This window comes from Trachurus trachurus (genome assembly GCF_905171665.1).
Source record: "Trachurus trachurus genome assembly, chromosome: 3".
NCBI lineage: Eukaryota > Metazoa > Chordata > Actinopteri > Carangiformes > Carangidae > Trachurus > Trachurus trachurus.
Genome location: NC_139893.1, coordinates 37,973,775 through 37,990,810, shown reverse-complemented (window position 1 = coordinate 37,990,810; position 17,036 = coordinate 37,973,775). Strand labels below are relative to the sequence as shown.

The window sequence follows — 17,036 nt, the reverse complement described above, 5'->3', positions numbered from 1 at the left end:
TTTGCACATACACTGCAGCTGGCGGTAAATGACGGATTTAACATGTTTGTGCATCGGGTTATTGTTGCAGCGGGGCGGCTTGTCAGGCACTTCAACCACAGCACACCTGCATGCAAGGCACTGGAGGCCAAACAGGACCGTCATTTCTGATCATACCATTGCATTAGTGTTTTTACAAGCTTTTTTGTTATTTTATTCTACAGAAAAATGCCACGTTCGGCATCTGATGTGTGGAGGCCTTTCACACAAGCTAATGTTGAAGGAAAGTCTTTGTATATGTGTAAATATTGTGGAAAGACATACGTGAATATTGCTACAAAAATGCAGCAGCATTTTCCTCAAGGCTCAAAACATTCAGAGTTCCACTCCAGGGGAAAATGAATTTGCTGTATCAGAGTCAGATACCCTCTTTTCAGCTCCTGGTCCCTCTGGTATTAGAGGATTCTTTGATTCGATGGATGAACGTAGCCAGAGAAATGCAGATGAGTGTTTCGCTCGTGCAGTCTATGCAACTGGCTCACCCCTGATGCTGCCTTCCAGTGGAAGAGATTTTTGAATGTTCTCCGGCCTACTAATCTACTCATTTGCTGGATGAGGAGTTCTACCGAGTGCAAACAAAGGTCAAGCAAACCATTGTCAAAGCAGACTGTATTTCAGTCATCTCTGATGGGTGGTAATATGTTCGGGGACAAGGAATCATCAACTACATTGTCACCACCCCTCAACCTGTGTTCTACAAGAGCACAGACACAAAGGACAACAGACACACAGGCCCCTACATTGCTGATGAGCTGAAAGCGGTCATCAATGGTCTTGGACCAGAGAAGGTTTTCGCCCTTGTTACTGACAATGCAGCAAACATGACGGTTGCCTGGGCACACGTGGAGGAGACCTATAACAACCATTGGCTGTGCTGCCCATACCCTTAATCTTCTCCTGAAAGACGTCATTGCACTGAAGACAATGGACACACTATACAAGAGATCAAAGCAAGTTGTGAAGTATGTGAATGGCAAACAAGTAGCTTCAGCAACCTACCTCTCAAAGCAAAAGGAAAACAACAAGAGTTCCACGCTGAAGCTCCCCAGTATCACACAATGGGGTGGCGTTGTCATCATGTATGACAGTCTACTGGAGGGAAAGGAGTCTCTGCAAGAGATGACCATATCCCAGACTGCAGGCATCGAAAGTGACATCAAGAGAATCCTGTTAGAGATGATGTGTTCTGGGAAAGAGTGACTAGCAGCCTGAAAATCCTCAAACCAATTGCAGCAGAAATTGCCAAGATAGAGGGTGATGATGCCATCTTATCAGATGTCTAGTGTCTCTTTGCCGACCTCAAAGAAGAAATCCAGACGGTCCTGCCCACTTCCCTACTACTCAAAGCAGAGGAAACTGCTGTGGTCAAGTCAGCGCCATGTTGGACCCAAAATATGACAGGGGCATACTCTCTGGAGAAGAGATTAACGGTGCTTATGCTGTCATTACAGCCTGGGCAGTTTGGTGAAGTACAGAACCAAGCAATGCCTTTGGGAAGGGGATGGAATCTGGCAGTCATGCCGGCACATATCTGCTAGGGCTGGGACGATATGCTTTTCTCCCGATTCGATTCTTCCACGATTTTTTGGATGCCGATTCGATTTAAATTGCGATTCTACGATATTGCCGATTTTCTCCATTTTTAACACCAGTGAAACAGTTGAATGATTATCATTGTCTACAGACTATTCCAAGAACCATATTTCCAAAAAATACACATCAGATGTAAGTCAGTTTTTAAGATTTATTCAGCAGCAATATGTTAACTCTCTTTTCAAAAGCCTGGACTGCCTGGACTCTCTGTATTTAAAAAGGCAAACAAATGCACATTGCACAATATAAAAAAATATATATATATATTATTCTCCAGTTGCTTATTTAGCTGTTTCAGTCCTTTAAGAAAACAAATGTCAGGTCAAATAGAGCCCCTGAATACTCAAATGTGACCCTTAAACTTTGAAATGTAGGACATCAAAACTAGTAGGCTAAATTAAATGTATAATAAAATCAACAAAAATATATACTTTTTCAAGTACTCTGCTGCTACATTCAAATGTCAAGATTCTTGTGCAAAAATAACAACTGGTATAGACTTTGAGGTAAACTGCTACATTTATCTGCAATACTGCAGTAGCCTTTAAATTAAATTATGAACATACCGGTAAACCCTTTTCAAAACCTAAAAAAAGGCAAACAAATGCACATTAAACAATAATTTAAAAAAAGCTTATTTAGCTGTTCCTGTCAGTCAAACAAATGTCAGGTCAAATAGAGCCCCTGAATACTCATATGTGAGCCTTAAACTTTGTATGAAATGTAGGACATCAAATCAATCAAAAGTAGTAAATTAAATGTATAATAAAATGAACAAAAATATATATTTTTTCAAGTACTCTGCTCCTACATTTACTGTAACTATGCTCTTTATCAAGATAGCTAGTACTTAGGAATGTCAAGATTCCTGTGCAAAAACAAGAGCTGGTCAACGTGCTCATGGTTGAGGCTGCTCCTCTGAGCAGTGACACTGGCCCTCATTTATCAAACTTGCGCAGGATCTGGTGTAGATTCTGGTGTAAATATCAGTGTACGCCAAGTGTCACGTGTGATTTACTAAAAGTGTGTACGCTGCTGATTTCGGCGTAGAACCGGCGTGGTGGTGATAAATCCGGCGGCTGAAAACGAGCGTCATTTAAATGTCACGCCCCGATATATTCCTGCTTTAGAGGCGTCGCCCTGCCCCTTTTACGACATGGAGACACGGAAGACGGCCAAGAAGAGGGACTTTACTGACATTACCGCGTTGAACAGGGAGAGGGCGGCAACATTAAATATCTGGACATTGATAGATTGATAGTTTTAGTGATTGATAAGGGTCATCCCGGTGGATGGAGGCTGCAGACGCACATGTCACCGTCGCACCGACCACGTCAGGAAACCCAGCGACCTCATGAAATGCTCCTGCAGTTTACTAAACACAAGTGACTGAGGAGAAATCATATAGGCATATTACTGCTGCAAACGCGACTTTATGACCATCAGCACCGCTGGCATGGTTCGGCTGATGGAGGGATGTGAAACACCGCTGACAGGTCCCGGTGACGGGGAGAAAAAAAAAAAAGAAACCCTCCGCCGCGGAGATCAGCTGCACCTGGACAGGTAGCGGAGCCCCCACCCCGCAACCTGGGGCTCCGGTGTCCGGCAGAGAGAGAGACTGAGGAGCCGTCCGATGACGGTCATGCTCTGGTGAAGGAGATGTTGGAAGTTTGTGTGTGTGATCTAACAATAACAGGTCTGTCTGTCATTGACTGTTTCTGTTTACACAGCTGATTAACGAGCATCTGTCACATCGTGGTTTTTAATTCATCTCAGTTGCTCAAAATAAAAGTCGAGTTATATTTTCAACACGGACTTGGTGGTAGCGTTTCTTTTTTTTTTGGCTACTTTTTATCTTTTTATCAATATAAACAACAACATGTGGTCCGCATCGCTGCGTTATTAGACTATGGTTTAATAATCATTTTGACACAGCAGCACTCCTTCCTGCATGTTCTACGCTGGTTCCAAATGTGCGTACACCTGGTCAGAGCTGGCGTGAGATTTGAGCCTCGTAAACCAGCCTCTCGCGGAAGTGCATTTCATTTCATTCCGAGGGAGAGTCTGGCCTCATCCCCATTCTAAGCGTTTGGAGTGAAACCCTCAGAAGGCCGAGCCAATCAGCGTCGCCCGCTGTGATTGACACAGCACGTTGGCCAATCAGGGACCGACTGGTGCAAAGCCCCGTCACTACACCAACTTGCTGATTGGCTGAATGGGGTTGTCTGTCAACGCTACTACCAAAGATATTAAACCGTCTTTGCTACTACTCCGGCCCAGCTCCCGCCCACCCCAAACGCTTGCAGGGGGGATTAGGCCAGACTCTCCCGAGAAATGAAATGAAATGCATTTCCGCGAGAGGCTGGTTTACAAGGCTAGCCCTGCCTCACACTGTCCTACAACAAATAAAACACAGTGGTACAAAAATAATAATTAATAATTAGTTCACAAATAAATGTCTTCATGTTCTGTCTTTGACAGCATTCTGCTTATTTGATAATTGCAACACATCATGACACAATATTAGCACAGTGTTCTACATTACACTATTATTATTAATCATAATGTAAACATTTTAAAATAAATATACCTCCAGAACATCCAGTGTAAAAGAACACACACAAATACCTGTAGAACTACATTGTGAAAGACTCATAGAACATGCTTTATTTATTTATTCATATATGTAAGTATATATGTATGTATTTATTTACCTGACAATAATCCACAGTGGCTGCAGCTTCATGTACCATTCTTGAAAATGTTTGTTTGTTTATTTTCACATATCAAAGTTAAAAAAGATATAACATATAAAATCCAAAACAATGTGAAGGGGAATGCCAAAAAACCCTCCAGGGGCTTGTAGGGTGGCATTCTCCGACTACAGTTCTAAGCTAATGAGCATACATTTGTGAGGTACAAAAGTTGTTCATACATAATAAATACAAACATGGTTTAACATGATTTAACATTGTACAATGCAATACAAAAGCTTGATAATAAGAAATATAATATAATCCCAGTTTAGATAGGCAGACCATGTGGAAAGTATTGACTGGTTAGCAGGAGAGACTTTAGTGCTCTCCTAAATTGTTGTAAAGATAAATCAAAAAATTGTACAGGTAAATTCCATATTCTTGGCCCACGATAAAGTATACAGAACTGTGATTGGTCTTGTTTCTCCTCCTCTGGCAGGAATGGCAGCACTAGCGCTGAAGCTAGATTCAATGTGGCCCTCTCGACCTCCGACGTGTACCTTTTACTTAGGTCTTGGTGAATGGCTTCTTTCAGGTCTCTGACAAACGGAGAATCTCCGAGGGTTTCCTGGGTGGCAGGAGTTGGGCATGGAGTGGGGCTATGACAGAGACTGTCGGGTTTTTCTCATCTGACATAACGTTTGTAGCCACCTTGACTGGCTTCAGGGCCTGAATGAACTCCTCTGCATTAGAGATGTCCGACTCAGTGAAGGTGCTGATCTCCTCTCTCTTTCTCACATCGGGGGAAAGCAGTGCAGCCGTGACTGCTGGCTGCTGTTCCAGGAAATGCTCAACCATATCATAAGCGCTGTCCCATCTGGTGGATACGTCAGTTATCAGTTTGTGCGTGGGGAGCTCCAGCAACTTCTGCTTTTGCTCCAAAACATGAACTGCTGTGGCACTTCTGTGAAAAAATCCAGTCACACGCCGAACTCATCCGAGTATTCTTGCTACAGCCGGCAGCTTTAGGGCACGCTGAGAGGCCAGGTTGAGCGTGTGCGCGTAGCACCCAACATGGAGAAAGCCAGCTAACTGCGCGGCGACAACCATATTAGCCGCATTATCTGACACTAAAGCCGGGTCCTTCTCTGCGATGTCCCATTCAGTCACCACATTACAAAGCAGCTCTGCTACATTTGCGCCAGTATGAGCCTCGTGCATGACTCTGGTCTGGAGGACGTGGGAGGATAGAGACCAGTCTTCAGCGATGTAATGGGCTGTTACGGTGACAAAAGACTGTGTCGCCTGTGAACAGTGTTGGGAAAGTTCACTTTCTACATGAACTAGTTCAAAGTTCAGTTCACAAATTTTAAAATGAACTAGTTCAGTTCATAGTTCATAATTCAAAATTTTGAACTAAGTTCACGGTTCAAAAACTGAACTAGTTCATAGTTCTTTTTTTTCTCCAATATGTTTCTACAAGCTATTATTTTTCAAAATTATTGCCTCAGCCCATATCGAACCACAGACAGCTATTATTTTAGCAGTTTTAACCAGTAGTATTAGTTATAGTTACTACTTTACTTTACCCAAAAAGTAACTGAGTTAGATGTGTCCAATGTGTGTACGTTTGTAGCCTATTTGTGTTTATTAATCCAAACAGAGCGTGAGAGAGAAACACAGACACACACATACACATACACATACACCTACACACAGGCTACACACAGGCTATACACACACACACACACACACACACACACAGCTGAGGGGCAGAAGCGCTTCTCGACCGCGCGGAGAAGCGTCTGATGTGAACAGGAGGGCCGCGGCTCGTGCGTCCGGTGTGGCCCCAGCGTAACCCCCGTCATCTTTTACCAAAGACGGTTTATAAGATAAATAGAGTATCTTTGCTTTTACTAACCAACTGGGTCAGTATTCCTCCACACAGACAGGCTCCGCGACGCGCTGTATCACTCCGCCTCTTCCATGCGCCGCTGATCCAAACAGCTGATAGGTGTTGCCAGATTGGGTGGTCTTTCCGCAACATATTAACGCCTGTTTACAGTGTGTTTTAGCTGGGTTTTCTATGGAAATTTGGCACACTCCTGAACGAAGTCGAGAGCTGCGTTCACAAACGCCAGAATGAACGCGTTCACAATAACGTTCATCAAGCAGAAATACCTACGTTCAGTTCACGTTCGCCCAAAATATGAACGAGTTCATGAACGATCGTTCATTGAACGCGTTCAGGCACAACACTGCCTGTGAAGTCCATGCCTCGCAGGTGAGAGCAACATGCTCAGCTCTGCTGAGCTTTTCTTTGACTTTCTCATTAATGTCCTTATAGGTTTGAGGCACCGCTGTTTCAGAGAAATACTTTCTGGAGGGTATCACATACCTCGGCTCCAGCATGTGTATCATGTTCCTGAATCCCATATTCTCAACAACACTATAGGGCCGCAGGTCTTTGCAAATAAAGTCTGCTATTGATTTAGTTATGCGTTTTGCTTTTTCAGAACTGCTGGGTAGTTTGTACAATGCTTCTCTGAGTGTCTGCTGGCTTGCTGCTGCGGTAGTACGTTTGAAAGTTAGCTCTGCATTTACCTCAGGGTGGTGTCTTATTAGGTGAGCAGCCACGTTGGTTGTGTTCCCGCAGTATGCGACCAGTGCATGACAGAGTCTACAAACAGCTTTTGACATGTCCAGCTCTCCTTTTTCTTTCGAAACAAAAACTCCAAAATGTTCCCACACTTTTGATTTAAAATGTGATGGTGGGGGTTTGATCTCCGCCGCTGTGCCTTTTCTCGTGTTGTCCGCCATTCTCCGCTACTGTTTTCTTCACCGTGAACGGATGTGACATAAGGTAACTAGGTAGACACAAGGGGGCAGTTGTCGGTCTGAGAAGTGAAGCTCACTTCCGCGTTCAAAAAACTGCAATCCCCTCCGCTGTCGCTGGGGGCTGGCTCCAGAAGGGGGCAACTCTCCATAGACCCCCATGTTAAAATAGCCGACTTTACATCCTCAATAAACATGATCAAAGCCTGGTGCCATTACGTTTTTTGGTCTCAACCGATAGTTTATACCCCCGCACACACTCTGAGGGGGGTGAATTTTTTTAAACTCTACCGTTTTACTATTATTAGGTTTAAAATTCTGGCCAATTAGGGCGCGGAAACGTTGAGTGACAGGTCCAGAGACCGCTGCTTCGAGGCCAGTGGGCGGGCCCTCGGCCGGCTAACGGCCGCACCTCTCCAAATATGGAAAGTAAAATCCAACATGGCGCGGTTCAAACCCCCGTAGTAGCGGCACTATACAGACTCCCCCAAACCAATGGGTGACGTCACGGGTGCTACGTCCATTATTTTTACAGGCTATGGGTAGACAGTCTACCTAGTAATGTGACGTCACATCCGTTCGGGAAGCAGTGTTGAATAAAAACATTTCGCCCTCCGCTGGAGAAAAGTGGTAACTTTTTCCAACCTGGTTTAACACAGACTAAAATGAAGCATTTGAATTTGAAAAAAAAATCTATTTAAAAATCATAAAACAAAAAATCGTGATACTTAAAGCAGAAGTGAGTGATATATTTGTGTTAATATAAGTCTTAAATAGTTCTATCTTCCGACAGCAATCACTTACATAGAGTGTTTGGACTGAAACACGGGTCTGTCAGTCCCTCTGCTCTGCTCTGAGCCGAAGAGAAAACATTTATCGTATCCTACAGTTTTTATCCAATGAGGAGAGAGAGCATGCAGGGCTGTGTGTGCAGCCAAGGAACGCCGTGAATGTGGTGACGTAGCGACGAGGACTGTTATGGTGCGTTCAAGGAAACTCGTATTTTTCCGACCGTGAAGTGGTACCAGTTCGATCTGGTACGAGTTCACCGGTCGGAAGTTACGAGTGGCCGTTATAGTGACTTTCACCGGTAAAACAGGTCGGAAAAACACGAGTGGGTTGCCTGGAACGCTACAAAGTCGTAAGTTGTGACTTGTAATTTACGATTTCAAAACCCTGCCTGGAACGCAGCATTAGCGAAAACGACCGGATCACTCACTTCTGCTTTAAGTGAATCTCCCACCCCTAATATCTGCATCCACCTGATAGAAGGGACTTTGTGGATCTGAGGTTCTTGCACATGTAGCCTCCATCATCCTCCAAATCCCACCATCATCAGCTGCCTCTGAGTGCAACTGGTCACTGTTCAGGAACACACACACACACACACAAGCTCATTTTACTCCTCAACATTAATGTTTTTGTTGTTCAATCTTCTACTCACAAATAAATCTGTTGAAATATCATGTTTTTTAATTATATTAAGGATTAAGGATGTCTGCTTATGACAAAACAAAATATTTACATTTATGTTTGGATATGATCCAGTTTAAATTACCCCCAATTTCCAGTTAATTCCCATAAATTCCCATGGAAATTTTCCAATTTGGAATATTTCCAAAATTCCCCAGTTTAACTTCCCATGGAAAGTTTCTGGAAATGTTCCGCCCCTTTGCAACCCTAGTGGTACTACAGTTGATAAATTAGTTAATTGTGTACTTATTACTGGTGTGTGGATGACATAAATATTTAGAGTCAGTAGAATCTGAACCGTAGGTACAGTGACGGACATCTGTAAAAACCTAGAGGTGGAGAGAGATATTGTCAACAAACTCCTCAGAAGAGAAGAATACTGGATTTATACACTGAACACTGTTGAACCACATGGACTTAATGAAGAGTTGAATTGTTCATGTTTTCTTTAGTAACACCTGGTTAGACCTTTAGGTTGTTGGCATTTTCAATTGTATTATTTATTATTAGTTCATTATTCGGTGTGGGTGTGTTTTTTGTTTTGCCTTCAGATTGCTGATACGTTACACCCTCTGTCTCATGAGTGCTTCAACAGGATTGGTTTATTGCTCTGCATCTTCATTCACCAATGAGAGAGTGTGTGGTTTCAGGATGTGTGTATTTAACTGCCATTGTTTAATCAATACCTGTTTGACTCTGATGAAGACGCAGTAGCATTGAAAGGTTAGTTTGCTGTTTGCACCTTATTAAAGCTCCGCAATTAACCGAGTGCCCCAGCTTCCTTTCATTTGGGTTCAAGTCATTTTCGAAGTGGCCCACTTGATTCAGCACCAACTGTTACATAACTTTTAAAACGAGCAAGCCACAACTTAGCTGTGCAGCCCTGTAATTTATCTACTATTACTTTTCCCACATGTGGAGAATTAATACTGAACTGAGAACGATGATGAGTCAGCATCGCTCTAGGTCTTTATCAATACTGGCGATAGATCCAGAGCTTGTCTGGACTTTAATGATGTGGTGGAGAAGTTTTGAGAAACGATTGTATCGTTTTGATATTAAAGTGTATGTTTTTGTGTCCAAAGTTTTGTGTTACTGCAATGAGAATAAGTTGACATTTGTTAGCTTTGGAAAACATTGTTTTTCACTGTATCACCTTGCTTCTATTAGAGCTTTAATTGGGCCCCAAAAAGTCCAGCCCAAACTGAACCAAGCCTCAGTACATTCTCTGTGAGCCCAATATTTTTTTTAATTTGTTGTCTGTTTATAGTTACATTTATTTTAAATTAAAATTTTTCAGTGTAATTCTGAGTTGTTTAAATGACAGAAATCTGCTCTTATGAGTTCTTAATGAGCGCAACATGGAGGAGACATGCTGCGTGCACAGTGCTGCAATTTATATCAGTGTAACTTTGGTACGACCTCATTATGCATCAGTCACAGCGGGCTGTGGTTTACGGTTATGTTGCCAGTACATATTTATTATTTTACACAAGAGCTTACACACCATCAGCACAACCCTGTCGGACTGACATCATGTTTGAAATAAAGACCATCGCATTCATTCACTACTGCAGACATACTGTAGAGATGGAGCTGTCCTGTCCTACTCCTGCTGACATTTTTCCTGTCGCTTCCTGATCACTCACTTATAGTGAAATTGACAGTCCATAGTTATGAGGTTAGCTCTAAGTAGAGTGTGAGAGTGAATGGGTGTGTGTGTGTGTCTATAAGTCAGGCTTGTGATAGACCAGCAATGTGTCCAGGATGTTCCCCCAATTATAGAAGCATAAGCACTGACCAATGAGTGGATGAGCTGCATATATCTACACACTAAAAAATGTTGGGTTATCTCTGTAACCAAATTTCTGAGTTATTGGTGTTGAGTTAAATTTTTGGGTTGTTTTTCCAGAGTGTAACCCATTTTCAGGGTTATAGGGCTATGAATTCCTGGGTTGTGCAAGTAATTGGGTTATTTTTCAGTGAGTAACCCATTTGTTGGGTTGGGTTGGGTAATTCTTTGACTTAACCGGCTGGTTCATTTGAAAAATGCTGTGCACTACAATGCACTACAACATTGGGTTGCTCGACCCAATAGTTGGGTTAAAAATAACCCAATGTTGTAGTTAGCATAACCCAACTCTTAGGTTGAATATTCAACCCAAAAGTTGGGTCAAAAAGATTAACCCAACCCATTGGGTTAAAATAACCCAAAAAAGGGGTTTGTCCTTATTTGAACCAGCAGTTGGGTTAAAATTGGGTTAATTTTTAACCCAACTGTTTTTAGTGTGTACTGTACCAGTTTATAATCTATCATATTAATGTGGAACGTGTGTCTTCTTCTTATTCTTTTATAGTATAGTATATAGGAGTCAGTTAAAATATCAATATGCGGTGAGTCCGAAGCCTCACAATGAAGAATGTCTGTGCTACACTGTATTCAGCAAAGCCATTACAGAGCAGATTGGAAAAACAAAATCAATCTCGGTAGCAGAGCCCGTTTTCTTTGTGGGTATTGACTCCTGCAGTAACTATGTTCTCATCACATCCACACAATGTTGCTCCCACTCTGCACCTCAATAACAAAATGGTAACTACACTGTATTGACTTGGAGATGCTATAACAGCCAATACAGTCTACACACGCAGCCGGCTTTCGTTTTAATTTGAAAAGCAAATTCCTGATCATTGAGAGTGTGAGGTATGTCCTTGGTTTAATCCTTTGTGGGCACCGTTATTGTTTGTTGAATGTTATCCCTGATCTCTCGCCTCATTTCCTGTTCACTCTTCACTGTCCCTGTCCAATAAAGGCAAAAACACTCTCCACCCTTCAACGCATTATAACAAAGACGAGCTCTGTGGTGGTGTACACAGTTTTAAGTTCAGTTTGTGGATTGTACTGGGGCACACACAGGTTCAGCTCAGGAAGAATTTAGCATCCTCCGTTCTCCTCGGTTGTGCTGTGGGGGTCAATGTTGACGGGTCACCCTGACTCTTTTCATCCCTCTGCTGGCTCCTCTCACCGTCTCTCGCCATCTGCTCTTTGTTTACTTTTTAGAAATGGCCGGTTATTGACATCATTTATTTTTCTTTCAAAGCATCTGTCATTCCTGGTCATGTGAGTCCCAGCTCGGAATAGATGGATGGATGGATGGAAGGACAGACAGACAGACAGACAGACAGACAGACAGACAGACAGACAGACAGACAGACAGACAGACAGACAGACAGACACATAGATAGACAGACAGACTCACTGACTCACTGACTGAGAGACAGATAGATAGATGGTTTTCTCTTTCCTCTCTGACAGACAGACAGACAGACAGAAAGACAGAGACATAGATAGAAAGAGAGAGATAGAGACATAGACACAGATAGATAGATAGACAGACAGAGACATAGATAGACACAGAGAGAGTTGATAGACAGACAGAGAGATAGACCGATAGATAGATAGATAGATAGATAGATAGATAGATAGATAGATAGATAGATAGATAGATAGATAGATAGATAGATAGATAGATAGATAGATAGATAGATAGATAGATAGATAGATAGATAGATACCTAGATAGATAGATAGATAGATAGATAGATAGATAGATAGATAGATAGATAGATAGATACCTAGATAGATACCTAGATAGACTCACTGACTGATAGATAGATGGTTTTCTCTTTCCTCTCTGACGGACAGACAGAAAGACAGAGACATAGATAGAAAGAGAGAGATAGCAGTAGACAGACAGAGATAGATAGACAGACAGACAGACTCACTGACTGATAGATAGATGGTTTTCTCTGACCTGTGCTTGTGTGTGTGTTTGTGTGTTTGCAGACCCAGGAGTCTCTGAACCCCAACAACCTGGAGTACTGGATGGAGGACATCTACACACCAGGATACGACTCGCTGCTCAAGAGGAAAGAGGCAGAGTTCCGGAGGGCGAAGGCGTGTAAGATCGGAGCGCTGATCGCTGCCGCCACCTGCACCGTCATCCTGGTCATCGTTGTTCCCATTTGCACCATGAAATCATGAGAGTTCCAGGATGCAGCGGGGGGGCAGGTGATGGACTATTACTGACATCCTCCTCTGTGTGTGGATGAGGTAAGTGTGTGCAGCTGCAGCAGATCCACTGACAGTGTGAACACGTTCGGGACTCCACCCTTGTCAGTTTGATGTTTTCTGTTTTTAATACAGTATTTTACTTCTGGTGGTCTTTCCTGCCAATATAAACCTGGTTTAGGACAGCTCGTGTGCAATAGAGATGAACTCAGCAAGTGCATAATATATACTGTATATCTATTGTTTTAACAGTTGTAGTCGATTGTATTGTCATAAACCGTGTGGGACAGTCGGAAGCTCTTTGGTTTGATCGTCTTAAACAACTGCAGCAGTTGATCTCTGAATTAAACTGGATTTGTTGATGTAGCCGACGTACGATATTTTTATTTTTCGTATTATTACTGTACAGTGTATTTTGATCAAAGTTATTTTTTGATGAATTATCCGGTTGAATGTGAGAATTTATCTTTAACAATAACGAAAGCAAGCATTTTAAGTAACACAATTTGTGCGACACTTTTTCTAAATAGGAGTATATTGAAGTGCTTTAGTTAGAAAATATAGACTTACTTCTACGTAGGACGCAGACACAGGATAACTACTCAGCCCAACTGAATGTACTGATGACATCAGCCTATACTCACTTAGAAAGGCGTGACCCAGGAAGTCACTTGAATGTCGCCGCCCTCTCTTCATTTCTCTGAATTCTAACCAGCCAACAGGACGTACACCTGCTCCTCCCTCCTCCCTCTTTTCTTTGCAAGTGAATATTTAAAGTTCTGCATGACTGTAGACTAGAGAAGGCATAAACCACCCCCCACCCCCACCCCACCTCCTTTCATACTGCACAGAGAAGCATCCCTCTACGAGCAGGTTGCTCCATCCATCCATCGCTGCACTCTCCTTAAAGGGATACTTCAACATTTTGGCAAATTGGACCATTGCCATAATCCCTATAGTCCTAGCAGTAGATTTGTTACCTTTAATTGTTGCTGCAAGCTATTTTTAGAACGGTGGAGCAGAGCCGTGAGCTGCTCAGAGCTATGCTACGGAGGCTCGAGATAATGAGATATGAGATAATAACACAACGTTACCAGACAGAGTTGTTTTAGAGGCAAATGCAGAGACTGCTTGCTGAAAAACTGCCCAGATGGGAATGCGCATCAGTACTTTTGCATGAATTTACCTTGAAAACAACTCTGTCCCGTTATTATTTCATAGCGTGGTGAATGTGCAGGTCACAACTTGTCCACCAGAGCGTTTTGGAGTTGTTGGATTGTGTATTTGATGAGTTTGATGAGGGAAACCAAGAAATCCCATTAGCCTCCGTAGCGTAGCTCTGAGCAGCTCGCGGCTTTGCTCCGCCGTTCTAAAAATAGCTTGCACCAACAATTAAAGGTAACGAATCTACTCTTAAAACTATAGGGATTATTATGGCAATGAGCCAATTTGACAAAATGTTGAACTATCCCTTTAAAATTGCCTTAAAGCACAAACACTGAAGTAGCCAGACTTAGCCCACCCGGTCCCCTTCCCCTCGTTGTTGCCTGGCAACCCATAGTTTAGCCTCAAAAGAAAGTAGTAGCCCTTAGTCAAACTTGCATTTGATTAGAAAATGAGGCAGATGGCCTTGGACATTTTTCTCATCGTCAATAAATCCCAACATTGTGTTGTATTAGTCTCATCTCTGGCCTGTCTGTCACACTCCCCCAAGCCCATTGTTCCCTCCCGAGGATGTAAAATCTTTAAGCTCATATCAGAAATGAAGAAATGATATCTGGATGACCTGGGAGGGGAGGGCAAATGCAGAGATAATAAGAGAGATACAACAGTATGTCACCAGCCTCATCTTCCATTCCATATAGCTAAGTAAATGTTATTCTGGCCTCCTCACTGTTTATTTTATGTCTCTACAATATCACTTTGTTATTGTGATGCTCTTGTATTGGACTCCATTAGTTTGAGAAATATACTTATACTCTCTCTTTACACACTTCAGTGTAATACTTCATATCTTTATGAGAATACAACATAAACGGACACACAGGCACATGTCTGGTTCCAGACTAAACTTTAATAACCCTGATTGGTTCAGTGATTCAGTGATTGGCTTGAGGAACAATAACCTAATCAGAGCGCTATACAGGTTGTTGTACCTCAACAGGAAATAAATGACTCATAAACAATGTTGAAAGGATGCTTATGTTGCTCACTACTGAAATAATAGTGCAAAATGATGAGTATAAACACATCATTGAACTTGAAAACCTGTCAGAAAGATAGACACACACTTTTCCTAGAAGATAATTCCTGCTGTCTTTGCAAATATGTTTGGAATATTTATTGTTTGTAAAGGTTTTGTGTTTTCTATATGTTTTTATTATAATCAATCACGTCACAGATTTCTTATAAGAAGGGTTTTGGCACATTATTTTACTGTCTCTCTTTTGTAATTTGAAAATGTTTTTTTATGCATTTTCCTGTCTTTCTACACAGTAGGCCAGATAAGGAACAATATGCCACTGATTTTAATCTAGACCTAATTTATATTTATGATTTTTAGTGCAATGTATGATTATTTAAATCCCAGCACCTATTTGGATTACTGTGCATCACTCTAACTACATTGCACTGTAGTTAGGTCAGTCTGTGGCCAAAGCAACATGCTGTGATGACCTCACAGACGACAGTTTACATAAGGGTTACGGTTTCTGCAACTGTTCGTCCAAAATCCCTCACAAAACTGTGCTCCTCTGGGTCCCTGGGTGGGAGCCTGAAGTGGATTTCCTGGTTTACTTCTCCATCCTTAATCTCATTATACTAAATCATTTATTTTAGACCACCATCTATAATGAAGAGAGATTCTGAACCCAGCAGCGAGCAGACAGCCACTCTTTCTCCGTCCTGTACTGTTCACTGCATTGGATCTTCCTTCAGCACAGGAGGTGTGAGCTGCAGCACTGTAGGAGTCTGTAAATAGCTTCAGGTTCAAGGCGCGTTGTGGGAGCAGGTGTTGACTGGAAGAATACTATAATAAAAACGTATTGTTCTGACTGTTAATGGTTTTGTCTTTTTTTACGATGCTCTATTTCATCTGAGATACATGAGAATATTTAATCACTGACAGAGGACACTACATTTATATATGAATATATTTAGACAAACTTTGGTACTGTCCTTTCTCAAAAAATAGACAGTTGGTATCCATTTGCAACCGTTATATGGACATGCACTGCTACGCCGAGACCCCCTGTAACTCAGAGAAGCCACGGAGGACTCTGAAACTTCTCCCAGCCCTTAGTCCACATGAGGGTGAGTAGATAATGAGTGCAATTTGAATTTTGGGTGAACTATTCTTTTAACCAATTGATTTCTCATACAATAGTATTTTACTTACTGTTTTTTTTTAAAGGCATTTACAATGTAAATCACTGAATGGGGTTGAGGGGTGAAGCACGTTCGCTAGTAGGAGAGGAGGTGAGACAGAGAGTGAGGAACCTTCGTGGATAGTGCTATAGTCTGGCACATGGGATCAAGACAAGATAAGCTGAGTAAGGAGAACAAGGAAAAAATATATGAGGCTGCAGTAAAAAACTCTAAATCATCTCCTCTCTAACCGCTTCTCATCAGCCCCCATGGAAAACACGAGGTCACGGACAGATGTGAAGGAGAAACCATCCAGACCTTGGAAAAGTGGAACGAATCCAGCTGTACTTGGAAAAATGCAAACAGAGAAAGTTGAGTCATTAGAATGATAATTAGATAGAAATTATAATTGTGCAACAACATGCATTTAATTATTAACTATAAATACTTTCTACTTGGTCTCCATGATGACTCCTACTGGGAAACACATCAGGATGGATGGATGGAAAAATCTCCAAATCACTGCTTAGCTGAAGGTAAGAAGAAACATTGCAAACTCCACACCTGGTAAGTCAAATACAGTCTGAATCATGACAGTGTACGAATGGCCAGGACCGAGAATCTAACTGTGACTGACAGATCTGTCAGGGAGCAGTTATCCTCTGATGTGTGATATATGGATTGTTATGCACTCTGATTGTTTGATCGACTCCCTCTTGCAAACATATCTTTATCTCAAACACCATTTCTTGGGAACAAGGACTATCATTTCTCTCAGTCAGTCACACGGAACAGGAGAGGAGGAGGCGCTGCAGCTATTTTCTCTGCACACCGTGTCAGTAATGACACTGACTCAGGTGAATAGACATCATTTGAATGTCAAATCAGACTTATCAGTACACATCAATGTTTCAGTCGTCGAACTATCTTTTTAGGACCATCAGTGTCTATATGACTCCAAAGGTG

General features: G+C 42.1%; 1 protein-coding gene across 1 annotated transcript in view; it reads left to right on the top strand.

The window, feature by feature from the left end:
• minar1 (membrane integral NOTCH2 associated receptor 1) overlaps positions 1–12,677 on the top strand; it is a gene marked incomplete at both ends in the record, with an annotated part of 86,787 nt that extends 74,110 nt beyond the window's left edge. Inside the window, one exon of the mRNA XM_083995408.1 lies at positions 12,480–12,677. Coding sequence (XP_083851534.1) covers positions 12,480–12,677 — 198 coding nt within the window. The remainder of the gene's footprint in view (positions 1–12,479) is intronic.
• Positions 12,678–17,036: the final 4,359 nt, after the last annotated feature.